Raw genomic sequence first — 27,545 nt, forward strand, 5'->3', positions numbered from 1 at the left:
TTCCCTCTGCTCTTGTGTTGCAGTAATGGTCATTCCTTCTTAGTGCTGTGATGGTCTGTTTGTTTATACGTGACCCACTACCTCCTCATGCCTCCGTCAGCACAACTTCACATTAACAAAACAACCTCGGCCAACTCCTCACCAGCACAGAAAAGTTAGATAACATCAGGGTGCCCAGACATTTTTATGGACACAATTTAACTTTTATAGAACCAAAAATAAAATTTCCATGATTTTTGGAAACTTATTACACAACCAGAACTGTATAGTATACTTTGCTCCAAATGGTAATAGGCAGTCTGCAGAGTGGAGGAGTGACAGCCTGATAGCTTGTCATCATCATCACCATCATCATCTCAAACCTCGAGTACAATTTAAAAGTAGTGCCAGTGAACAGGTATGGAAACTTAGGGATTCATACATGCTTAATTACACTGTCACAACATTTTTTTTTCTCGCCTCACTTGCCCAACGCCACTCAAACATAAATAATTCCAGTTATCTGGCACACGTGGAGGGACAGACGGAACGCGGTAGAAAAAATAAAATATGCGTGATGGTAACTTCATGCATGTACGCCAAATAGAGCAAGACAACATCAACCGCTACAGGAAACAGATTGCGTCAGAAGGGCTGTCTCTGGAAGACTGATGTAATCATTTCATTGCACATTTCAAAATTCCCTGACTTCCAACACTCGCAAGGATTTTACAGACTCAATTACTTTTCTACTCCTAATAAAATGAGACTTTGGAATTCCATTACTTTTCCAGGTTTCCAATGACTATGGAAAATCATAGACACTAATCCGCTAACAGCCTCCTCTCTTTTAGTTTTAGGCTTTGCACCAGATATTGGAACCAGGCTACAGAGATTCAGCCACTTCAGCGTTTATGAAATCAGCCACTGATGCTGGGTGATAAGGCTTGGCTTAGTACAGACCGGGATATCCACTGATTTCTGACTATGTGGCAAATGCTTTGCAGTGTCGGCTGTATTCTAGCCCTTTGTATCTGAAATTAATAGATAAGTACAAGGTTCAGTCTTGTTTTCAGCCGTGAACCACAAGATAAAGTGGATTGAGGTCATGTGACTGACTCAACCAGTTTAGATCAAATCTATTTGGGGCAAAAAAAAAATCTTGGTTCTCTTGTCTGTATGCTTAGAATCACTGTCTTTGTGCATTGTCCTTAAATTGGGGGAATATGTTTGAAAAAGGCTACAAGTCCTGAACTGTTCACCCAACATGAATGTAAACATCCTCAAACTGTCTCACTGTCACTGTCACTTTAACCTCATTGTGAAGTTCACATCCAATTAGCTGCAGAACAGAACCACAGTAGTAGGACAGTGTCACTGTTCTCATCCTCAAAGGCTGAACAGAACATGTCATAACCAATTATGTGTCGGCATGTCAGACGCTGGCTGTCTGCTTGTGTATTTAAGTGTGTCCCTGCAGGTGACAGACTGAGCTTGTAAAGAAGTGTATTGATTTGCGCTGCTCCCTTGCCGTCCCAGTGGTTAACCCCAGTTTCAACAACACATGCCTGTGACGCCGAAATCGATACAAGTCACCAAAAGCCTGCTCTGCTTGGTCAGACTGGTTGGCAACGTGGCCCTTAGATGGCGACGACAAGCCTCGTCAGACAATTAATTAAGGCTGAGAGGAAGAGGGGAAACCACAGACTGTGTAAGAGAGACAAACTGAGACAGAGATAAAGATCTGAGATTGGACTGGACTCAGCAGTTTAAAGAAAAGTGTCAGATAACAGAGAGTCAAATTGAATCACTTAAAAGACCACTTGAAGGCCAAATATAAGATAACTTTATGGACCAAAGTAGTCAACAAGTAACGCAAGAGGGGACACTTTTAAAAATGAGGCTCACTGGAGAGGCCCTAATTTGTAGACTGGAGCCAATTAAAAGGCTGAAATGCAACAGTTGTCAGCTGTGTTGAGAAGTGTCATGTTCCCTAACAAGCCTCGACTGCCTGCAGCAAACACCATATCATGTAGTCAAAAGAAGTATTCAAGATACAGAGGCCAGGATGTACTCATACAGGGAGAAAACATAATTAAATAGACACTTTTTGGAGCATCATCACTTCATTAGCCATTTTGTACCAGAAAAAAGCAAGCTCCTTTGTACTGAGTAATGTAGTAATTCTACAGTTACTCCAGTAATAATCCACAAGAAACAAGAGGTGGGAATCACCAGAAGCCCCACAACACAATATTATCACAATTCTTAAGTCACTAGTCAATATTATTGCAATTTTAAACATGCTGCAATATACTGCATCTTGCAATAACATATGATGATATATTGCAATTTATTACCTTTTTTCAACTGCTCATTATGTCCTCAAAGGAAAACTGGGTCAACATCTTTTTTTATCTTGTAAAACTGATGTTGACAGATTTGTATTTACAATATCAATAATTTATAACAAAAAAATCAATACTTGTCATCCTTGCATTGATAATGCCGCACAAAAGTACGGTTTTTAACACCCATCCCCTTAAGTCACATTTTTTTCCGTAACATGTGGTTGAGTTTGCTAGGGCTCAAAATTAATAATAAAATTGTGTGAAAGCAACCTGAAAAAATAGCATTTGCATCTGGCAAGACTTTAAAAGTGTGTGTAGGTGTTTCTATCCAGTACAAAAAAATACTTATTTACCTTGCAGTATTAACAGACAACTGTAGGATCCTGTTTTATCTTTTCAAAGGTTCTGATGAAAGAAACCTGCACCTGCAGTAAGAGGAAACCCGCAGAGTTCCCAAAGCTACAGTGTCTGTTTTGCCTGCAGTCAGAGCTCAGGAATACAAATATGGCTGCCACAAGGTCTGCTATGGGTGCTAATGGTGTGTTCTACTGGAAATTTCAATTCGGAAAGTGGAAAAAACCTCACCAACTCCTACCCCAAAAATTCAAGATGGATGCTTCATGCATCAACGGTAGTGACAGCTGAGGTAATACACTGATTATTAGCACATTTGTGTCTCATTAAAGCAGTTTTACAAACAGTTCGGTCAAACATTATTCAAACATTCTTATTTTGCCATGGGTTTTGTGTGCACAATGGGTTGTTATCAACTGGCATTGTTAGCAACTACTAACCAGTTCTAAACTATTATGTTGATTTTACGACTTGTATTGGAATGTGGTCAACTCAGGTGTGACGTCATTCCCAACTCCAACTTGCAAGATAATTGGAATGCAGCAAAAAAGGCCATTATGGTGACACTGAAGTATGGTGGATGACCAAAACTGACCTCATTCTCACACATGCACACCAGCAACCACGAATACACACACACCTTCTTCTTTCCAGAATTGGACTGTATCCCATAAATTCATTAGAGTGTGAATCAATAACTCGTTAAGGATGTAGAAATGAGTTCAAACTTTCAAACTTTACTGAACCTGCCAAACAAATAACTCACAAAAGATACAAATCTCCCCTCTGCTTCTGTCTGCGATCTCATTGCAAAGCCCCTGAACACGGGCCCTTCACATGGGGATTACAGACCTCCAACGTCTCTGTCAAGGTAAAAGGCTGGGGGCTGTGCTTATTTTCACAGCCACACAGCAAGAATCACTAATAGATAAATCGGCAACAAGAGACCGTTTAGAAATACAATATTTTTGGCATTTTGGAGGTCTGAGGAAGGGCTGGGTTCAATGGATGACAGGAGAGTAAGGTTAAGGTCATCACAAAACATAGTTGATATGAAAGAGAGTATTTACCCCAGAGGCTAAAACAGAGAAAAGTGTCAAGTGTAGATCGGGAACAGAAAAGAGAGATAGTCTATAATAAAGAAGTTAAGACATCGCTATAACACAGTGGTTAGTTGCAGAAATGGAAAATGCAGTTTGTGCTCTTTGTCTTTTCAGGAATAGAAAAATTAGAAAAATACTGTTGGGTAAGGACATTTTGACTGGTCTTTGCATTTTCAAAGCACCACTTCAGGGACTAAATGCAGTTGCAGAACAGATCTAAACCGAAGTTTGATGCACCAGTCCAAGTCCAAGAAAATATCATATTTAAACATCAACTTGTCTACTTTGTTTTACTTTCTGACAACTTTTTTGCAATAGCATAAAAGTAGGTTAGGGTTCACCTAGTCTTGGCAAAGAAATAAGGTAGAAGGTAGAGGGAAGGTTTATTGGTCACTTTTTAAACAAAGTTTAAAAAATGATGGTGAGTTTCACCAGTTGGCAGCACATTTAAGGCAAGATTTGATTGCCTCTATTTGTTTACATGGTGACTTAAGAAGACTCTTTCCTGTTTCTTCATCTCTCTTATTATTAAGGTTCATTCCTTCGCTATCCTCGGAAAAGCAAATTTGTACCTCTAGTATGTGGTGACTCTGGGAAAAAAAATGTCTAGATAGTGGCCTTAATCTAATGATTTTATCCACAATCTTGAGCTCTCAACTTCTCAAAAATGAATTTGGTTTTAATGAATTAAAACCATCTCCGACAACAACATTTCAGAGGAAACAACTCAGAATTTTTTGTCCTTTGCATGAAATGGTTTGCAAGGAGCATAAACACAAAAACATAACACAATGTCCAGAAAACACTCTGTTCTGTTGGGTGACAATTCTTACATTGCAATGTTGCAAAGTACTTGTTGGGTATCATCCCTTACTTTGTTAACTGCTTGGTTCATGTGTGTGAATATCAAAAATTATTGGTGACTGTAAATTGAGATTTAAGCATTTAGTTTTAGACAATATTAAATCTGACAAGTCATTTAAGTTATAACAAACACCTTGTTGATGTCTCTGTGACATTTGATGCATTTTTTATTTGTGTATAAAAACTATATTGTATATCAATTCTTTGGACAATGATACCATTACTGCTGATATCACACATTCTGCCACACTACAATTTCGATTAATTCTATTTATTTGAATCAATTTGATTCGATTCAGTTAAATTCAGTTCAGTTCAGTTTATTTCAGTTCAGTTCAATTCAATTCAATTTTCTGAATGTTTAGGAAGGAGGTGTGCTTGGACAGAAATGGTGACACAGACATGCCATGGGAATTCCAAAATAAAGACATATTTGAAAGATGATGATATGTAACAATGTTTTCCCTTTCCATCAATCATCTAATTGGATCATTGATTATTAAATCAATATATTGATCAAGATTGATGTACTGTGACACCCCTATACCTCCTCAATCTCAGGAGCTGAATGATTTCTCTGTAGCCACTGGACTTTATCAGACACAGCAGACTTTCTCTCTGTTTTAAATGGTCACGTTTGTGGGTTGAGGGCACCAGAGGGAGGACATAAGTAATTAGAAATAAAAAAACCTACTGATAGCACCATCGCATAATAACTTTCATAATGCCTGTTCTCCACACGCCCTTGTCTCCAGGTTTCTCTGTCTCTACATAGATCAAAAACCTGATTGAGCCTGATATTAAAGTAATTTCTTACCTGATAATGTAATATATTCTTTGATTAAATGTGCTTATTGAATCACGAGAGAGAGGTCACCTTTTTAAATTACTGCAATATCAGCGTGGAGATGTGTTTAACCGACGATTTACTGCAATAGGTCTGAATATATTTTTGGTCCATTTTAAAAGCTGTTTTATTACATTTTAAATTATCATATAATCGGACACTGATTGCATCAGTTGCTGAAATGTGATTTAAATTACATCTTTATAGTCCGCAGGTGCCGGTTGGAGATGAAACATCTGTTTATTAATATCTTCTTGCTGTGAGCTACTTTGTTACTTTTGCTCTGATGATGAGCATGAAATATCTGTGGCTTGCATTTTCGTACCCTGAAATGGTGCAAAAGTCAGACATTCATGTGTTAATGTTATACTCATATTAGTCATATTATAAAAGACATTATATGAAAAGGAATAAAGAAAAAAGAAGTTGAAAAAAAGGTAGATAATGAGACAAACAAAGAGGTTGTGGAGGAGAAGGTGTCATTCTGAGGAAACATCCTTAGTAGTGTTGCCAGTTTGACATGCATGCCTGATCTGTGCGTTTCATGTTATCTGGGTCAAATAAGCAAGCTCTTCAGGGACACTAACAAACTCTCATAGACAGCCATGAAAAGAGAGAAAGCCTAGAGTGCAGTAGTTGCCAGTGTGGGGTCATATAATTTTTGAGTGTGTTTGAGAGTAAATGTGGCAAGTGTTAAGTTTTAATTTGAATGAAAAGAAAACAACCCAAGTAGAAAATGTAATAACAGAGAAACCAAGCAGTCTATAAGGCGCAGACCATGAACCATGATGTCCACAGTTTGAGTTTAGCCAAGGACTTTCGTTGCATATCATTTTCCATCCGTTACTCCATTCTTTTTCTGTAATAAATATCATATTAAGAATGGACATGTATAAATTTAACCCAAAATGAACAAGTGAAATCTTCATGTATCCATGTTCATCATGCGTCCACTTGGTCCCTCGTGACCTGAAACCAAGCCCAGGACCCATATTGGGTTGAACCAAAACTCTGAACTACTTTCATTGCTACAGGCCTCATATCTGATCAAAGCAGACTCACAACCAACTCTGATCAGCTGGTGTGACATCATAACAGGAGGGATACATGTCTTTTGAGGCATTTACACTCTTTTTGAGGTTGCCTACTCTTTAATGTTGATGTTGTTGGAGTTCTGTATGTTTGTGTTGCTTGCATTTGGGATCACGTCCCAATATCCTTGAATCCTTGAATTCATATTGGGTTCTTTTTTTTTTTTTTCAAGAAAAAATATGAACTCGTGCAAGATGGTGGGGATCCACAGCTTAGTTTCAGATCCCAATTTTGGACTCATGAAAACATTACCAATGACTCCAACACACTTTACAGATACCCATTTCCACCAAATTATCTCTGGTTCTTGAACTGGTTTTCGTTCAGAACTCTTAGAACCTTTGCACTATCTCGCAAACCAGCCCGCGTTTCCACTAGTTTGGCTCTGAGCCACTGTCATCAAAGATGTGTCTTCAACAGATGGTGTCGTACAGGGCACAACAGAAGTAAGCAGCAGTAGCAAAATAGTTGATTACATTGATTAGCTGTGAACTTTTGTTCTGTTATTACAGATATTTGTTTTTACCACCCAAAAAACAAGTCCAAAAAACCCATTACTGACACTATCACAGGCTTTTTTTAAAGTCTGACGGCTTCTCCATTGTTTCCTTCTCCAGTCTCTCTTTACAACCTATAGAATATGACACGCAACTTTTTGGTTTTTAACCAATTGATTCTAGGTCCTACTGGTCTGAACTGTTCAATATTAGGTGTCAGACCTGGAACGGAACTAGTTCCATGCCAGTGTAAAAGAGGCGAGAGTGATATAGCAAAGTTGGTATGAATCTCCCAACAAACTTTCAGAGAAATAACATCGCAAATTGTATCTCTGTTATCCTTTAATACAAACATGTTCAGAGAGCAAGTGGCTAACTGGGAGTTAGTTTACTGGACTCTCTCTAGATTGTTTTGATCCTATCAGGCTAAAACTCTTAGCAAAAGATAGTGAGCCCACTGAGAACTGGTCTGAATCCCCTTCAAATCTCTGCAGCATCTAACTTTACCAAACACTGGCCTGTTTGCACTGATTTGACGGGCGAGCTCTGAGAAACTGGCGCTACAGTACGCAGAAAGAAAACTCTGTGGCTTTCCTTGTAAAACAAAACGAACACTTTAATACTGCATTGTGCTTGGAGGCCATACACAGAGCTGGGTTTAAACAAATGAGACCACTTTTGGCTGTCATCTGTGAGCTACTGTTCTGGCATGGGGGGGGGTTTGTTTACGGGATGAATAAAAGAAACAAACAGCGTTCCTCGAGGTCCAACTAATCCTGGCTTTACATAAATTAAAAAGCGGGAGAAATGTGTGGACAAGTGAAAAGAGTGCAAACATGCTCTGACTACCAAGTCAACAAACTGTGAGGAGACAAAAGGAGGGCTGCCTGCAGGAGTCAAGGACAGAGCAGTTCCACACTTCTGTCAGATGACGTAGAAAACAAAGTTGTAGATACAGTACAGATACAGATTTTTGTCTAAAAATAGTCTTTGAATAAATATGAGCTCAAGAGAGGACTTCCCCTCTCCAAACATAGAGACAGTAATAAAGTTCCTCCGGAGGTTTGGCTGAAGCATCTTTGCTCATCCAAAGAGTCACTTTTCACTCCAACAAGGACAAGAGCTCATCAGTCTCTCCGATCCCAAACCCTGTCGTCTTGTTCCTGCCAGCCTGACTGACAGCTGCACTCCAAATCCTGACAAATTGAAAGCTTGCCCCTGAACTAACCTCAACTTTTGGTTTCATTTCATGTGTTTACATCCTGACATCTTCATGATAAAGACAGACTTAGAATTTCAATCTGTTGAATGAAAGGAGGAACGACTTTTAAGATAAACTCCCTGATTTTGTGGTAAAACTCCCAAATCTCAAATTGAAATTCAGCGACAGAGAGCTGGGGGGGGAGATTTTGGGAGTGCGTGTGATATATGGATAAGAGGTCTGTGCGTGTAAGAAGGAAATGAGCAAAAGAAAGAAAATGAAGACTTTAAGGGATAAGTGTGTATGCATGACTATGCATTTAAATTGGAGATTAGGTTCACACAGAGACATGTATTATGGGCTGTGACCAATAAGGGTTACTTGAGGTGTTACAAATATTTCTAAGGTGTGTTTAAGCTGAATGTGAAGCAAATTATTATTATTACCTTGTTCACGAGAATTTGACTGCAAATAAACTATGTAGTTATAAGCAGCAAACAGAAAATAATTGTGACAGTTACAGACATATGCCCTGACTGACGACGTGCACTGACTGTCTGAGTGTGCGTGTGACTGCTTGGACTTAAAACTTACTGATTGCCTCTGTACATTCATACAACTCTACAGCTGGGGGTTTAGAGGGTTAAAACTGGTTTAACTCAAGCTGGAGCCCTGATCCACGACTGTCTGACAGTCCTCATACTTGATACAACACAGTCAAATAAAAGTAAATAAACGATTTGATAAATAAAATATATAGGCTATCATTGCATGAGAAGTGTGTCCAAACAGATACACTGGAGTAAGGGGGTGCTCTTATAGCAATATATCCGGTGAAATAAATGAATAAATAAATGTCGCTTATGGCTTTTGCCCACTAGTGGCAGCAATGAGTGTATTGCCCACCAGTCAGTGAGCAACAAAGAAAATCTTTAATTTAACATATTTAGTATTCTGTAATAAAAGTGACCCACAGACTGTATAAAAGAAGTGGATATGTCATGAAGATTGAAGCCAATGGAGACGCAAACAAGTCCTACCTACACATCAAACAATTCATCGCTTTCTATTGTTAGTACTATGTGAGGGGCTCTCCTTGTCCCTTTTGTCTGCTAACAAACCACAGAAGAAGTTGCTGTGTGGTGGGATTCACTACCATTTGGCTAAAAAACTCAGATCTAAGATATATGCTGTTGAATGGAAAACCAGAGCTTTTAAAGGGGAACTACACCCATTTTCAAAATTCATAAACACTCCTATGGTGTTAGACAATCCAAACATATTGGTAAACATGAACATCTCTCCCAGATCCCAAAACTGGAATGCTAAAGCTCAAATCTGTGATGCCATAGGAGTATGAAGTCTATAGCTGCTCCACAAACAATAAATGGCAAAAGACGATAACTTGCTACCTCAACAATCTATCAATTAGGATAGAATAAAAAAAAAATATGGCGAAGACCAAAAATACATAACTTGAGCTTTCAAACGGGCAGTCCACAAACCAATAGGTGACGTCATAATGGCTATTTATGCTTCTTTTATGCAGTCTATGAAGCCACCCCCTTTCTCCTCAACTAAATTATGGTTTTTTTTGCACCTTGACTTCAATACCCATCCCTCTGGTGAGTATTTACCCAAACAACACCTGATTGGCTGAAATGTTCAGGATCCCTACTACAGCCTTCCAAGACTGTAATATGTACTTTGGCCAGACCAGGGCTCCTCAAGCTGTCACCTCAGTCTTTTGCCACCTACAGTGAATTTGCCTTTACTTTTCCATCTAGCTGAGTCTTTCTTTTCTCTTAAATGCCATTACAACTACACAGTATTACACCAATATATTGGTGTAAGCCTTGTATGTATGACTATTCACATCAGACAGAGGTTAGTTCGCTACATGGTTATTCCTACAGGGTCGTTTGAAGTGAACGGACAGAGACACGTACAAAGGCTGTTAATTCTGCAGGGGAGCAGGTTAGTGCGCTACACTGCTATTTCATCTCCCAGACAGTCGGGAGTTCCCTGTCTGTTGAGAACATTAAGCAGCCTCAGCGTCTCCTCGTCCCTCCCCCAGCCAAAGATCTCCATCTCCTCCTCCTCATCGTCCTCCCCCTCATCCTCATTGTCATCGCTGTCGTCCGTGTTTGACTCGTACTCTGATGCGATACCTGACTCGCGAAACCTCGCTGCAAAATCCAGGCAGCCAAGAGATTTGATGTCATGGGACAGCAAGTTGTCCTCAGACACCTCCTCTTGAACTTTGCTCTCCGGCCTGTCGGCCTTGAGCTGCGGGGGAGGTGAGGGGAGTTGAGGAGGTGGAGGTCCTGGGAGGAAACGGAAACATTCCAGTTTGAGTAGACACTGGTCCCTACCTAGTGGGCTTCCCAGAGTCCCATTGGATGATGAGAAGGCGTTGCTGGTACCGTCGGTGGAGCTCAGCGCGGGCAGGTTGAGGGTGGACAAATCAGGTTTGGGCGTTGTGGGGTCGCAGATCACTGGAGGTACTGTAGACCGAAAGGTGATCTCCAACAGACTGTCCTGAGATCCCACTGGAGACAGGAGATGAGGGAGGACGCGAAAAGTGATGAATGAGCAGATGGAGAGAGAGACAAGGAGATGAAATATTTTATACAACATTCAAAACTTCCACTGTGCCCTGATTTAAATTCATCCGCCATCATCCCTCCTGCTGGATGGTGGCAGAAGAATAATATATGGGATATAGATATCTGTGAATTGTGGTGGATAGCAGCTCCTTGGAAACTCTAACAAAATCAATCACTGTGTTACCAATAAATCAATTTTGTATTGGGTGAGCAAGGAAAAAAACATGTTTCAAAGCATTTCATCATCATCAGGGCTGCTCTGTGAAACATGCTTCGCCTCCTTCTTTATGGGCACAGAGGACAGATATGGAGCTCAAATACTGAGAGAAAGATACATTAAAGGAATACACTGTCTTCTCAATATCAAATGCGAACCTCTAGTAAACATGAAAGATGAAAAGTTTGTAGTTTGCTCCTTCGTAGAGGGTGGCGGCTGTCGTCAGTTTGGACTCACAGCAGTTGTGGTGTTCTCAAAATCAGTTACAACGTCTAACAAAATATCCATAGAAACTTTTCAAACCTCTCCCGCGGTATAATCTGCTTCCTCTCGGTTGTGCAACTCAAATTTTAAGCCTAGGAACAGCATGTGTAAAATCTGCAGTGCTGTTTTATCAGACACATGTGGAGCGTGAAAGACAAAAGTCAGGTTGAAACAGTGAGCAAGAGGGAAAAACTAATTAAAACATGCATTACAAAGTTAGTGGGGATTCAGGGTGAAAGCAGCCCTGTGTAAAGACAGCTCAGGAGGGCTGCGTTGGTGGAGGCGTGCTGTTTAAGGTACCAGTGAGACAGTGAAATATGATCCAGGAAGTCCAGCTGGACTAACGTATTTAGTGGCTTATCAGACGCCTTAGGACACATTTGTTTTTGCTGTAATTTTGATTACATGCTGACTGCAGGAATGTCCACCAGTAACTAAAAGTTCACTGTTGTTTTCCTGATTTTGGCAGTAAATCCAAAAAGCCACACAAGTCGGTTACGATGACGGACTGCTTTCAGGTTAAGACCCTGATGAGGATGATAAGCATGCAGATGAGCTTTCCTGAGGTGGTATCTGATGATATGTGAGGTTGGCTGGATGTACTGCCAACTTTATTACAGCTCAGGGGGGCTGTGTTGTGTCAGGCATATTGTTTAAGGTACTAGTGAGACAGTGAAATATGATCCAGGAAGTCCAGCTGGAGTAATGTGTTTAAAGGCTTATCAGATGCATTAAAATGCCACACAAAGGTTTTTATTACAGACAGGATCTGACAAATCTGGAAAGTTATATGTATATTCACTGAACAAAAATGAAAATGCAACACTTGTTTTGTGCCCCTTTTTTCCACACTTGGAATAAAAGATTTAAGGCTTTTTTCATGCACTCAGTAGATATAATCTCTTAAATTATGGTCACACACTGACTGCAGTAATGTCCACCAGAGATTTTACCTGTGAACTTAAAGCTCATGTCACTACCATTAGACGCCTCTAATATCTTTTCTGTTAATTTGGCAGTACATCTAACCAGCCACATGACTGCACTAGTCGGTTAGAATGATAAACTACTGACAGGTCAAGACCCTGATGAGGATGATGAGCATGCAGATGAGCTTCTCTGAAATGTCTCTAAAGGTTTCTGAGGCTGGTTGGATGCACAGTACTGTCAAATTCACAGAAACAACATTGGAGATGGCTTGTGGTCATCAAATGACCATTCAGTTCACAAGCAACAACTCTGGTGGACATTTATGCAGTCAGCATGCCAATGGTACATTCGCTAAAAACTTGTGACATCTGTGGCATTGTGTTGTGTGATCAAACTGCACATTTTAGAGTGGTCTCTTATTGTGACCATCCCAATAAAAGACCAACATCAAGATGCTGTTTAATCTGCATCTTGATATGCCACACCTGTCAGGAGGACAGATTATCTGATAAAAGGAGAAGTGCTCATCAACATTTTTTTTTCATTTTAACAAATTTGTGAGTTTGAGAGAACGGGAAAATGGAAGCGAAAAAACAAAAGTGTAGCATTTAATTATGTGTTCAGTATATTTTCCTGTAAGAGGCTTTCTAATGGTCAAGCACTGAACTCGGCTAAAACCTCCTGCATTTGATCCCCACCTCCTCTAACCTGAAGCCAGACCAGGTTTAATGCTGTGAAATTCTACTGAATGCTGTGAAATAGACCTTTTCTCATGGTGGACATGTTTGATTGTAATGGCAGGAAAGGGTCAGGTGTAACTAATAAAATTAATGATAGTTTCTTTCCATTCCGATGAGTCAATAAGCCATGCTAGTGAGCCAGCATGCACAATCCCATCACTCTGAAACTGACACACTACAGATGAACTGTAACTATAATTGAGTCATTAGTAGTATACTTGTGTTTGACAAGTGAAAATGTGCCATGCAGGAGGCCTATTGCTGTAAATTGGTTAAAAATGTTTGACCATTGCATTTTATTATGTATATTTTGCATCCGCAGAACAGTTTTTTTGACCTTGTGCGAAATGAGGTGCATTTATAGTCCGACATGCAGACGCAGACAATATTAAACAATTCAACTACATTTTCTTCCCTGAATATCTGAAATGTTGGCTGATAGATAAGATAACAGATTGCATCTCTCAGGGTGACAATTGGAGGGCATGCTGGACTGTGATAGTGCAGAGAAGATTGTCTCGTTCTGAATTGTCAATGAACAGGCTTAAAAAATGTGCGAGAGAGACGGAGAGGACAGACGGGGTCGTGGACGAAAGGACAGCGACCAGAATGTGTGTGGTGCATGATAAACTGAGCAGCGAGGGGTCTCATACTGGTACTCAGAGACTTTAATGCAAGAATTTCCATTTCGAAGCCTGTCTTTGTCTGCAGTGCTGTCACTTCGCTGTCTGTGTGAATGTATACAGAGCTGCTCTCTCAGTGTGTAGGTCATGGTTAGTATAGCTCTAATGCTGGTCGCATACAAGGATTTCATGTGACTGATGGTGTACGTTGACCTAGAGATCGTGTCATAGGATGCTGAATTACTATCTCTATGCCTCTGTGTGCCTGGCAAGCGTAAATAAAGACAGGTCTATTACAGTGTGTCTCTCTATCATGTTACTTTGTCCCTTGTCTTTTGTTTATCTTTCTTTTTCTTTCCCTTTTATGGAATGAATAGTGTTTTACATTGTGTTTTATGACTACTGATACGGCTTAAAGATCCTTAAAGGTCCAGAGTGTACAATTTATTTCAAACAACTAGCACTGAGGTGTCAGAACTCAAACTTCTCCCATGTGCCAATTGTGCAGGAGAACTACGGTGTCCAATGCAAAAACGCGAATGCCATGATTGACAGTTGTGACAGCCAATCCATGCACTCGCATTCAATGGGGTCACTCACAATTGGTTGGATGGGTGTTTTGGCAAAAACTCCTCCTCTGCAGATATCGCTACTGCACAGATTCCAGCTCATCACCCTCGCACGATGGTAATGCCTGTATCTCAGATATTTTATCTCACTTCAGCATATCGAGGTAAGTGGGGGCTTGTCGTCCATCTTTATATACAGTCTCTGGTTTCCACACATTTTCATGACCAAAATTTCCAAACTCTTCCACGACTTTTTAAGGGCCCATAATAATTTCTTTTTTCTCCTTGCCCACTTGCCTGGCATTTTTAAACCATGTCAGATTCAAATTCCTTTCAAACATACATTCTGCTAGCAGGCACACAGGAAGGGCGAGATGGATCGCAGGGCAAAAATGAAGAAACGTACATGATGATAAACTTACCATCATACATCAATGCGTTATTAGAGCTATGTTATGCCAACAGCTAAAGAAATGAATTTTCGGGTTAAGTTTCATTACGTGAAAGGTTATCCATGCAAGATCACTGTAACAATTTCATTACAAGCATCAAATTTCCATGATTTTTCATGGTTGTTACTTATTCCATGGCCTGGAAAATGTGATTGTCAAATTCCATTTCTTTTCAGGCTTTCCATGACTGTGGGAACCTTGTAAAGCCCAGTTCAGACCAAATATTCAAAATGAGATTAAACTGTTTTAGGACTTTGCAGACAAAAGTTGCAGTGGTGTGAACATAACATCTTAGCTCGACTTACGCCAGTCAATGATGTCAACTATGACTCAGCTTCTCAAGTCACTAGTAGCTGGTATTAGCACATATGGCAAGCCACCTATTTCAACAGCCAATCTGGTTGTAGTGAAGTCACCTGGCCAAGTCAATTACAAACTGTCCCCAGAGGGGTTGAGTGCTTGTCCATCACCAGTGAGCCTGAGTGCGTCTCATTGACATCCTTGTGGCTGCTGACATGTCAGTCTCTGACCTCATTGTGTGTCATTATGTGATTACTCAGTGTTAGTTATTTAAATTATTGAGAATGCCCAGTCAGCCCTCCAAACCTGACATACTTCCTCTGTGAGGGACAGAAATGGAAAGCCATCTCCTTGCCCTCTACAGCCAGGGACTGCAAGTAGCTGGTTTACCCTGGCAAGAACCTTAACTTTTCCCTAGAGATTGCCTTCAACAGCCCGAGACCAGACCTGGTACTGTGGTCCAAACTCCAGTGGTGTGTTTTTATCATCGAACTAACAGCACTGTAGGAGGATGTTGTGGATAAGACACATGAGCGGAAGAGACTGCAATATGCTAACCACGCAGCAGAAGCAGAAAACCAAGGCTGGAAGGTCATGTTGTGCCCAGTGGATGCGGGATGCAGGGGATTTGTGGCCAATTCCATAACAAAGCTCCTGAGGGAGCTCGAAATCAGAGGGCAGGCCGGCAGGACAGCAATCAAGGAAATAGCTGAGGCTGCCGAACGACACAGTCATGGGCTATGGATTAAAAAGTAGGACCCCATCTGGACCAACAACTAACAACCTAGAGATTTGTAATTGGCTGCGGGACACACACCTAGGACTTGTCACCCTGCAGTGGGCCTGCCTCAGCTGAGGGCATATTGTGAGTAAAAGGCCAAAACACTTGAGGACACTGAGGTTCTAAACTTAAAATGTGTCCCTAATAACATCCGCTGTGTTCAACTTTCTGCCCAACTTCAAACATTGCAGTGATGATGATCTTCAGGGAATTATAACATCCAGTCCTACATCCCAATCTGGTGTCCATATAAAGGGGGTCCATATAAAGCTCTGGTCATTTTGTTTGTTTTTGCCATTTCAACACCACCACAAATGCAGCTTTAGAAAATATCCCAATATCCTCATTCTTATTTTAAGGAGATATATATTATATTCAGCTATAAATTAAGCCTGAAAAGCTGGAAATTATAACATAAGTATGTCGATTTGTTGCTATGGAGACAATACACTGTCTCCTAAAGTTGCACTGGTCCGAACCGCCAGGTTTTCAGGAGATTGCAGACCGGCGCATAGTAAGTAGTTGCAAGCTGCAGCTTATCTTATTATGAATCTTTGGTCTGAATCTAAGGTAACAAAAACTTAATGGTTCTTAGTTTTAGCTGATTATAAACTAGTGGAAACAAAGTCATGGAATATTATATATCTTGGCATATTAGGCTTGATTTTATGGTGACATGCACGCCGTGAATTGTACTGGTGATGATTCATTATAATGATTTCAAGTTATTATATTAACTTATACCTGTTTATTAATAATTGTTTGCGGTTATGATATATGGATGCATTGCTGCTTGTTTTTAACTGTGTCTTGTAAGGTGTACTTGAGAACTTTGAAAGCCGCCTATGAATAAAATGCATTAGAATTATTACATAACATTTCCGCCAATATATAGCCCTTTAAGTAGCAGTAGTCTACACAAACTGGAATTGATTTTGTTTTACAGTTAAACTTTTTTTATGTAGTAAATTATTTCAGTGACTATCTGTTGCTGGTGGTCTGCTTTATATCATATGTGAGTGTGAAATATGCAGTTGCAATCACATTAGCAGTGAAACCTGTTTAGGAACAATCATTTTCTATCATTTTTGTTACTTTCTCACAAACCACTGCACTTATTCTAGTGAAAAACACCTCACAGATGCATCCAGTGATTGTCTATTATCATGTATACTGTGATGCACAACTTGATCCAAAGGCAGGGTAAATATTTCTAACCCATTTAGAGGAAGTTGCTGTCTTTGGCAGAGGTGTGCGCAAGTTTTTCTAGCTAATTGGATTAACGAAGAATCACTTAAGACTATTTTGACATATTTATTGCACAAAATGACGGACGTTTTTCTTTTAAGTGAATGATTGATGGGTTGTTTCTTACTTATGAGCATATGCTTAATGTTTTTGTTGGACGACTTCCTGCTAGCCTGCCTCTTTACTTCACTGCGCCAAAATCTGATCAGAATAGCTGAAGGGGAGGGAAGGGAAGAAGTGTTGCTGTTTTTACACTTTCTCCTGGCTGCCAGTAGAGACTGATGTGTCACAAAACACAAAATTCACGTCACTTCATATAAAAACTTGTGTTCTGCAAACAGTGTCCCATATATACATGTCTGTTCCTCTGCACACTTCTAAATGTCATCAAGTGAACAGTCTTGTATATAAACTCAAGCAAACAGTGTGCATATGCACAAGTCTCATATGTGATCCACTTACTGGAGTTTGGTCCAGACATCTTGGTCTCCAGTTCCTGGATCTGTTTAACCAGCAGGGAGATGTGCTGCAGCAGGTCTTTGTTCTGCAGCAGCAGCTGGTGGACTCGAGCCTGGGCCTCCAGCCGAGCCGTGGCCTCCGCGCTCAGCTGGTCCTTCAGCAGGTGGACCTGCACAAGAGGAGGTGAGCCAAGATGGACAGACAGAGAAGGAGAGAGGGGGAGGGAGAGGAACAGATGCTCAGTGAAGTGTACACAAACATTTTCCCCAGGTCATCGCTCGAAAAATCAGCACTGCTCCCCCTTCTCTCCACTCCCCAAACACACGCATGCACCCACACCCACACACCCACACCCACACACACACACACACACCTCTCCACTTGAGGGCTCAAACTGTGTTGACCCCTCAAACACAATTTGCTTGTCAGGGAAATCATGGGTGAGTGCCGTTTGCTTCAGATATTTGAGAAAAGATAACACAAAGAACCGTTTGCAATGTGCAACCGCATCCACCAATCTTAGTGGTGTTTTTACTCCCTTTTAAATTTAAGACGCATCAGTATTGCTACATTTCAGCCTGGAATCCTCACTAATCCAGCGTTTTAGCAGCCCTAAAACTGAGCTGTTTTGGGACCCTGTTGTCACTCTTTTATTTTGAAAACTCCAGCTCTGCGTTTTATTGTGGATGGATAGAAATGGAGGGTTTTGGAAACGCTGATGTGGACACCTCTGTTCGCTCTCTGATTGGGCAGGGATTGTTATTGTTTTAAGACTCCATCTTAAATATAAAACAGAGTGATGTGGATGTAGCCTAACTTTAAAAGGGTGCTCTTTGGTGATATTTGGACAATGTTTCCGCTGAGAATTAGACTCGATGTGCAGCGTCACCTGATGGGGGCTAGCAGGTTTGTGTGTGTGTGTGTGTCTGTGAATGCTGTGCCTGTCGATCTGCTGCTCCGTCTTGTGCCCAGAGTACGTTCTGTGCTCCCAGAGTGTAGTGCAATCAATGACCGAATGGTATATACTTGAACAGCGCTCCTCATGAATGGTCATGCTCTAAAATAATAGAATCAATATGTGGCAGCAGATGTTTAAATCATGGTGGGCCATCACAAATAAATAAATATATGGAAAACCCTGGGATACTTACAAGTCATCATTTTTAGTCAGCGCTGTCAGCTGTAGGGTTGCATACTATAATTATACATTTCATGTCTGAAATCTTCTGAAGTCTTCTAATTCTAAGCTGTTTTATGGCATTTTACGTGGTGCTGCCAAATTGCCTAAAATTAAAGTGTTGAGTCATTTAGCCATATTTCAATCATTAGGACAGCAACTTTCTTTCAATATGTGAGAGCTTTTATTGCTGTAATAAGGGAAAAGGAAAGACAAAGATTGTGAGCTGAATGAAAATATGAGTCACTGGAGATTGCAGATTCAAATGAGCCAAGGACTATAAGTAAAATTGTGGCTCTACATTAGAGGTAATGACTAATTTCTGATACTGGGCTACTACCACCCTATGTAGAGCATTTTTGAAACAAAAATCTTAAGGGGTTCATCAAAGTTTTGATAATTGAGTGCCGTTTCAGGAAGCCAGCATATGATGGAGTGCCACACAGAAAAATGGACATACTGTGACTTTTTTTATAACCTTTTCATGACACTTTACAAAACTATAGTCAACGATGATATAGCCTATGTAACATTAAGGTTACATCCTAGTTTTCACTTTTTAATACATTTGAAAGTACTGAAATAGAGAGACAGGACAGTGCTTGGCACTGATTGTACCTACCCACAGCAGACTGGAGTACACTATAATACTAGAACTGGTTTTAATAATAATGGCAATTAGTTGATTTATGATTATGATTACATGTGCTAATGGTTATGTCAGATGGTGTGTGGTTGCCTTTTGCAGCATAGCATTTTTTTCTTTATATTTTTTAATGACATATCTAAGAGACATTTTGAGCATATTTGGCTTATGTGTGTGTGCGTCCTAATATATACTGTAATTTCCACCTAGTCACAAATGCCAGACCAAAAGGGCTGAAATTTAGCACACAAAAAAACACTATTAGCTTATTTTGGCTTCTGAGAAGAGGCATCAAAGAGTTATGGGAGAAACATACAGTAGATTTATTGCAGTAAATCACTTCACTGTTATTAAATAAAACATTATCTTTCAGGGGAAATGGGCAAAATTGCTATCTCAAAAGCCATTTCTTTAACAAATGTAGACTTTATTCAGGCTTTCACCTATTAACTACATTGATCAGGAGATGAGGGGCTTTAGGATCTGCTGACTCAGCTCAGCAGATGGCAGTGATTGATCAATCGCACTGTACTTTTTACAGCGCTGTAATGAATCAAAGCAGTGCTGAAAGAAAAAAAAACACCAGAAAACCTTGTGAGTGTTTTTCCAGTTGGAGGCAAACAGATCAATCAGTGACAATCCTGCTGGGATGTGCTCACAGAGGAGCACAGGCAGAGCTGCTGCTCCTGCTGCATGGGGCTGAAGTTAAAAGTTGATATTCAATAGCTAAAGAAACGTTTCTTTTACAGAATCAAGCGGAAGGAGTTTAATAATAGATACTGACCACCTGACTGGATACAGCTAGGCATGTTAGATGAAAAACACATTTTGAGTCAAGCTCAAATGGTCAGATGAAAGTTGTTTCTGTTTCAACCATGTAGAGCACTTTGTAACACTGTTAAGAAATGACCTTTAAATAGTAGAAAAAAGAAAGAAAAAAGAAATAGATATTTCAATTGTTACATCAGCTGATATTTAAGAGGAAATGCTATTTTTTGCATTTTATTTTCACTGAAAAAATATGAAAATGGTGGGGGTATGATTTTTGCTGGGGTCAATATCTAAGATGCTTACGTCTGGAAGAAAAATAGTTCTTCCAAGGTCTGCAGGTTAACTTGGGTAACCAGGTCTTTTTTTTTTTTTTTTTTAATTTTAAAATTTTTTTATTTTTTTTTGCGCTTCTAGCATGTGCCATCTAGTTCCATTATTTCAGAGAGAGGGCAGTCACCTCATGGCTGATATCTTTAACACTCAACAACTCACACCAAAACAATCTAGATTGATTTAGAGCCCTACCGTGAAAGGAAAAATATGTATTTTGGATTTGGGGCTGAACTGTCCCTTTGAGCACCACTGTTTAACATTTATTTATCTTACAATTGCCGTATTTTTATTTGTGTTCATGTTTGCTAAAAATTCACCTTGTCTTTCGTTGTTTGAGTCACTTTTCAAGCAAAAATACCAAACATTTCCTGGTAAAAGTACACTGGAAGTAAATATTTTAATATATATCTGACGAAATTTAATGAAATTTAATGTATATCTGACATTGTAAAATTTAATATATGGTGATTCCGTCAGAATACAATATTTCACCTTAGGCTATGAAAAATGTAAAAAAACAAACAAACAAAAAAAAAATCTGGGCCATTTTATAGGCAAAACAATAAATCAATTTATCAAGAAAATAAGAAGACGAACTGATAATTAAAGTTATCTTTGTTTTTGATTTCTGATATTTGATCTCTTTCTATGTACATGTACAAAAATGCTAATACACCCATTCAGAGAGGCTCCAAGGTACTGAAAAAAACATGAGGGATAGATATTAGATCTTTGTAATTTCTGTGTCTTTATATCCGTCCATTACGTTTTTATTACAGGAGCAGCAGAGCCGCTCTGATCCTCGTGTAACCTTAATGCCACAGCCCCTGTGGTCTGCAAGATTAAAGCACAGACTCTATTTCAATTTAAGACTGAAAGGCTAAGACTTCTATAACACTCTGAATCATTTATATATGTGGGGAGTGAGGCATGGGAGAGAGACAGGGTTCACTCAGTGCACACATGTCAAAATACACACGCACACGCACTCCTGCGGCTTTTGTAGCAGCAATGACTCCCAGTTTTTACTTCAAAGTACTCTCCAAATCAAATGTTAGTGGCCCCACCTCCCACCCCACACGGCTATCTCCTATCCTGAGCACATAATTGCTTTCAACAGTTTCAAAGAAGAAATTCTCAAGGTTTTCATATCACAAGAATGGTTCAGAAGAAGCTCAGTGCATTGACGGGGCCCACTTACTAATGACTTTCTGACAGGAGACGCAGCGTGGCTCTCAATAGTTTGATAAGCTTAACCCTGGAGTTTGAACATGGTCCAGCAGGACGTCAGATGTCAGCTGTCTAATAGGCAAAGAGGTTCTGAAGGAGAGCGTGTCAAACATGCTTTCATCCAGTGACACTACATGCATGTTGAATAGGAAGAATCCAGGTTGTACTGGTAACATCAAGGAGTTTCCTGCTTTTTCTAAACTTTTTTGGTCTGTAAACCATTCCTCATTGTGTCCTGAACATATAAATAGCTTAATCAATATTAGAGTGACTGAACAGGGGCCCATGAAACATCTATAAAGGCAGTCGGTGTGAAGGGCCGACAAGAGCGGCAGAGTATTTTCAGAGCGCCGTGAATCACAGGGCCTCTGTGGACTTACAAGACATTGAAACTCGTAATGACTCCCCGGTTTCTCATTTCAGCTTGATGTGGTAACCGTGGCAGCACAGAGGCTCTTGACGTCAGTGGTGACACATATCAAAAGGAAAAACTACACAACAAAGTGTAAATGGGTTTGGAACACTGCAATGATCCTTAAAGTCCTTCAGTGTTTCATGAAAATCTGAATTAATTAAAAAGACCGAGATGAAGTGAAATGGATGTTTACTATGCAGTTCAACTTTGTTGACGATGCGAAAATATGCGTTAATCAAGCACCCAAACTGGACCTGACCTGCAAACTGGCAACTTTATGCACAGCAGTAGCACAACTGTCAGGACTAAGAACTGAGACAAGAACAGAGGGAGAGAGAAGGTAAGGTGGACGATTGCATGCGATGTTTCTGTAGGCTTAAGTATTTATAACATACTCAGAACCCACAGTATTTTTATAAGGTCACCGCTTGACTGACTCATTTCATGGAGAAAAATCTCTTATTTTTTTATTTTACTTCTGTTCATGCCGTTTTCGATCTCCTGTTACTCTTTTCTAACGTTTCTTCCACATCTCTTTTCTCTCACGTCTCTCTCCTTCATCACTGCTACCCTGCTTTCTCCTTTTCCATCTTCCATTTAAGGACTGTTTTCAGCATTTCTCACAGATGAAACCTAATCATTCTCTCCCCACCCTAATAGGGAGCCAGTGAGGTGAAGAAATACAAGATGGATTCAAAATTCACAGCCTCTATCCCAAGGCCTCTAGGCCTCCTCCACCTCCGCCTCCTCCTCCTCCTCTCTGACGTCCAGTCTCCGGAGAGAAAAACAAGTGTCGAGGAAGACAGTCATCTACTTCCATTATCCTTGCACTTAGCAACAAATAGAGGTGATTCTAGATTGTGTTGGGGCCAAGCTGCCTCTGCAGAACTCATTTGTAAAGACTGACACCCAGATGATGACTTTGGTGGTGTAATTTACAGCTGACAGGGCCCCGTATTGAGCTATGGAAGAGAGCTGCTTGACTTTGACATATGCTGCCCTGCTGACACATCTAATAGCACATCAGCCACTCCTGCATGGTTTATATGGAGGCCTTGGGAGCAAGTGTCACATTTGTCCTGATGGCGTCTGTGCTGAATGTCTCTCACTGAGCTGCACTGGCTGGTAAAAAGACACCGAGCAATCCCTTTCAGAGGCATACTAATACAAAACAAGCAAAATAAACCAGGGAAAAAAAAACAAACTTTTTATTTTAAAAGTCAGACCTTGGCTTTCTCGTCTGGATATCTGATCAAAAAGAGCACGATGTTCGGTTGTGATGCAGTCACACAAGGTTAGATTTGGTTTTATTCCATAAATGACCAGACCCAGTTTCTGTGGAAACAAGAGGCTCCTATAGATAAAATAAAAAAACAGAATGAATAATGTGTAAGATGAGAGATAACAAGCCCTAAATTACAGATGCAGCTGGATCTCTCTAGCTGTTTCCTTTTGTCCACGAGAACATACATATTTTCAAGTCGTGTGTCTCCATCTCCATTTCTTTTAATGGTGCCACCTGAACACCGAAGTCACAAACAAACTCAACATTAAATGGATATTTTTGAGGTTTGTCTGTGAGAGTGCCTGGACCAGAACCTTTAATCCACAAATCAAAATTCAAAATACAAAGTTTGTCCATGCTTAGTAGAACAACAGAAGCACTTTCTGATCGGACGCCCTTATTGGCACACATTTTTCTGCGCCTTCCAAAACTGTTAGAAAATAAATTAGTTTTATGATGTGACACTATAGATAAGGTTTGGCAAGGTTTAGGCACAAAACAACTTTTGGTTGAAATCAGGGTTCGGGTTAAAACTGTTACCATGGTTATATTAAAAATCACGCAGTTAAGGTTAGTGGTGACTTTTAGCTTTGTTTAATGTGACAGTAACGGTACATATTGTACTGTAATTCTCATGGTGTTGATGACGATGATGATGATGATGATGATGATGATGATGATGATGATGATTGGGTGACAGTAGCTATATATATCAATATATATAAATGTAGTATTGATGATGATGACGATGTTGATGTGAGAGTGACAGTAGCAGTACATATTGTACTAGTGTACTATATTGCAGCATCAGCTTTTATGGTGCCGGTCCTGATGTTGCATAATTGTGACTGTCATGATGCTACATTAAAAATGGTTTATGTTATTAGTGGATGTTGTCATATTTAATGCTCACTGAATTATAATAGGCCCTATAGAGTGAAGATGGACACTTATTAATCTGCTCCTGTGGAGCTTGAATGTGCAAAAAAGCAAGTCACCCTGTGTACAGATAAATGTCAACTGATATATGTTTCTGTGTTGTATTGTTTGCGCTTTATGTGTTTTTATTAGGTTTTTAAAATTACTTTTTGCTCTGTGAAAAGTCAAAAAGTCCTCTACAAAAAAAGTTGCTTTTAATTCCTTACATAATATTTTGGGTTATATGAGCAACATTTAGTAGGCTACCAACTCTTTGGGCCCTATTGTACACCTGACACAAAGCAGTGCACAATGCAGAGCAACAGTCATTTCTGGTTTCAAACTGACATAGTTGTCAATTTCAAGGCCAGTACCCACTTTGTGTAAGTATTCTGTGCGCCCTTGTGTACACTGGTCTTAAAATGAGGTGTGGTCAGGCACATTATTGGCGCACTGCTATTTTGAAGCAACAGACAGCGATTGCACCTTTCACCAACAAAAGGGCAAAGGTCAGAATGGTGCAATACTTTCCTACTATTTAAAGGCCATATTATTTAGATAGTATTATGTGCCAACATTGGCAGATTCACATCGCGCTTACACTCTGCTACATACACATGCTCGTTTGGGTGAAATAAAACATCATTGATGAGGAAAATATTAATTACAATTTCTAAAATGTGAACATAGCAAAGAGCAGAGAGGAGCTGCAAAGCTGTTGTCTGCTGTGGCTTCTGAGCTCCTTATTAAGAGATATCTGTGTGCATTTAATCACGAGGAACAGCATAACTTTATTGATTACTTAGAATTAGAAAGCTTTATTTTTCAGAAGCTGAAAGTTTAGTCCAAAATTATAGTTTTCAGTTTTGCTGCTTGAATGTCCCACAATATTTGCTGCATTGACATAACAGCTCCTACTGCATTATTCAGCAGAAAGCTGCTTGCTTCTACAGTTTGCAGAATCTGCCATGTAAATAGAAGTGCGCCAGGTGCAGGCACACCGGGCTTTTAAAGGGAATGGGAGATGACCAGTGGCAATGCTAGACTCCGGGGGCATAAAAGCCCATCTGGCTGCTTCGCTAACTAACTTTGGGGCTAACCCTCTTCACTTTAATCAGCAGGTGACAGGCACAGGAACCTGGCTTGGGTCTTGAGGAGTTGTAGCATTTATTCACTGACAAATAGTCTAAACTGTACACACAGTGCACTGCTACATTCATCTTCATACTCTGCTCTCTCTCTCTCTGGGCCCCATAAAGGCATTTTTTGGGGCAGCAGAATTGCATTGTGTAGTGTCTTTATAGGAGCTTCGAATGAGTTTATAATTGTCATTAGAGAATGTGCCAATATCAGTAGCCACTGGAGCCTCTTTTTAACATTTTTGGGGGGAAATATGCCTGATTTCCCTTTTCTGATGGTGCGTCTATGAATTGAATGTTGAATTCATGTTATACTCAAGATACAATTATGATTAGTAAGGGAAAAAATAAAACCCCTTTGCCCCTTGCGCCCAGATTATGTGCCATTTAACTGACAAAAGTGATTGGATATGTCCTCAATGCACTGGAGCGCATGCGCTATTAAATATTTTAATAGGCCTTAATGGATGCTGTGGTCTGCAAGAGTAAGGACAATAGTATGCAATTACTTCAACTAAAACAAATCAAGACACACTATACCTACAAATTGCAAATGGTAATGACAGTACCATAATCCAGGTGATTCTGTGATACTGCAGGAAAACAAGCCATTATGCATCCATATATATATATATATATATATATATATATATATATATATATATATATTTTGTATATATACGAAAACTATTATTTCTCCTGCATTAGTTAATTTACGTGTGGAATTGTAGCCCTTTTGATGCTGCTCCATTTTCCACATCAAATCATTTTCTGTGGAGGTGTACATGAGTGCTGCAACAGATTGGTAGCAAGACAAACATAATTTCATTCCTCCATATCACACAACATCAGGCCTAACACACAGCATGCTTATTCATGTAATTAAAATATAATGAGGTGGTGGCTAGCACAGAATAAGGATGGTAAATTGTTTTAATTATGGTGAAGTTACAACTATGCTGCAGGAAAGTGAGATCGGCCTCAGGTTTTCTTGTTTTTCTTAGGAACTGGTTTGAGGTCATTTAACAGCCCTCTTAGGATCTAAGGATTACAGCATAAATGTACAAAAATTAAGAGTGAACAAGCTCAACCAGACTGTCAGACAGCATGACAACCCACTAAAAACAACATCGATGTTCATTTTAAAAGAAGAGAAAAGATCAAAAATGTCTTTCTAAAAGTAGAACCCAGACAAAGAGCCAATTAAAAAGGTGCTCCACTTGTGCTTCACTGCGGTGGTCCCTAGGTAGTAAACCTGCTGCTACCCAATGTTTTCTGCCACCTTATCTGAGCGTCGTGAAATTGAAGGAGCTTCAAGCGACTGAAATGACTCCTTAAAGCTCTAATTAGGCAGCAGCATCTCTCCTCCTTTTTATTGCGTTCTTTGTTCAAAACTGTTCCCCAGAACAGAACGGCGCCTGAGGACAATTTTCATCTTCCAGGCTCCTTCTCTCACAACAGTTTGACATTTTTTTCCCTCCTAGTTTCCTCTTGTCTTGTCAGTTCTTTACATTGCAAAGAAACGTCTCCGTTTAGCTGATTTTAAGGTAAAAAAGGTATTTCATTTCTTTACACTTGATGAAACACATCAGTGATTAAACCTGCAGGTTTGTACTGTATGTCTTCAGCTAGAAATGCCTCAAATTCAACTTTGCCCTTATTTTAAGAGTTTTGTGTCATGCAGAAACAGTGCTCTGCAAAACCACTGTGGCAAAAAGCACTTGGCACTACATATGGAGAGAAAATGAGAACTCAAAAAAATAAATAAAATTAAGACCTTGTGGATTACCTCCTAATCTAAAAAATGCAGATTTCATAGAAACTGGATGACAAGGCTGTTTAAATGATAACCGTTTCCCTTTCAGACAAAATTGAAAAACAGCGACTCTCCCACTGCTAGCGTAAGGGGATTAGGACTGCCGCTTGTGCGATGCGACTCCACAGGCTTGCTTGCTGAGGATGTACTCTTCACACAGGATTAGCATCATCGCATTCCCTGCCCACGCCAGGCCCCTTTGATTTGGAAGCGTTTGAAACCCCTCCAACACTTGTTTGTCTCTATTTTTATCTCATTTTTGGAAGGGGGGAAAAAAACTAAAGGGGAAGTGATAATTTTTTGCTGGTGCAATGATAAGGAAACGATTAGAAATG

At 39.8% G+C, this 27,545-nt stretch overlaps 2 protein-coding genes across 4 annotated transcripts in view; both read right to left on the minus strand.

Moving 5' to 3' along the window:
* nos1apa (nitric oxide synthase 1 (neuronal) adaptor protein a) overlaps positions 1–27,545 on the minus strand; it is a 259,106-nt gene that overhangs the window by 30,872 nt on the left and 200,689 nt on the right. For all 3 annotated transcript variants that reach the window (XM_042513910.2, XM_042513916.2, XM_088077451.1), the window contains exons 9-10: positions 17,484–17,649; positions 10,664–10,840 (exon numbers count right to left, since the gene is read on the minus strand). In XM_042513910.2, the coding sequence (XP_042369844.2) occupies positions 10,664–10,840; positions 17,484–17,649 (343 nt within the window). The remainder of the gene's footprint in view (positions 1–10,663; positions 10,841–17,483; positions 17,650–27,545) is intronic.
* LOC148189517 (carboxyl-terminal PDZ ligand of neuronal nitric oxide synthase protein-like) lies at positions 7,452–10,652 on the minus strand (the record flags this gene model as incomplete). The annotated part of the gene is made up of 1 exon (XM_088077302.1): positions 7,452–10,652. A coding segment is annotated over one exon (378 nt), but the record flags the coding sequence as incomplete, so codon positions are not given.

Source organism: Plectropomus leopardus, chromosome 5, assembly GCF_026936395.1.
Source record: "Plectropomus leopardus strain MGB_pleo_1.0 chromosome 5, ASM2693639v1, whole genome shotgun sequence".
NCBI classification, from domain to species: domain Eukaryota; kingdom Metazoa; phylum Chordata; class Actinopteri; order Perciformes; family Serranidae; genus Plectropomus; species Plectropomus leopardus.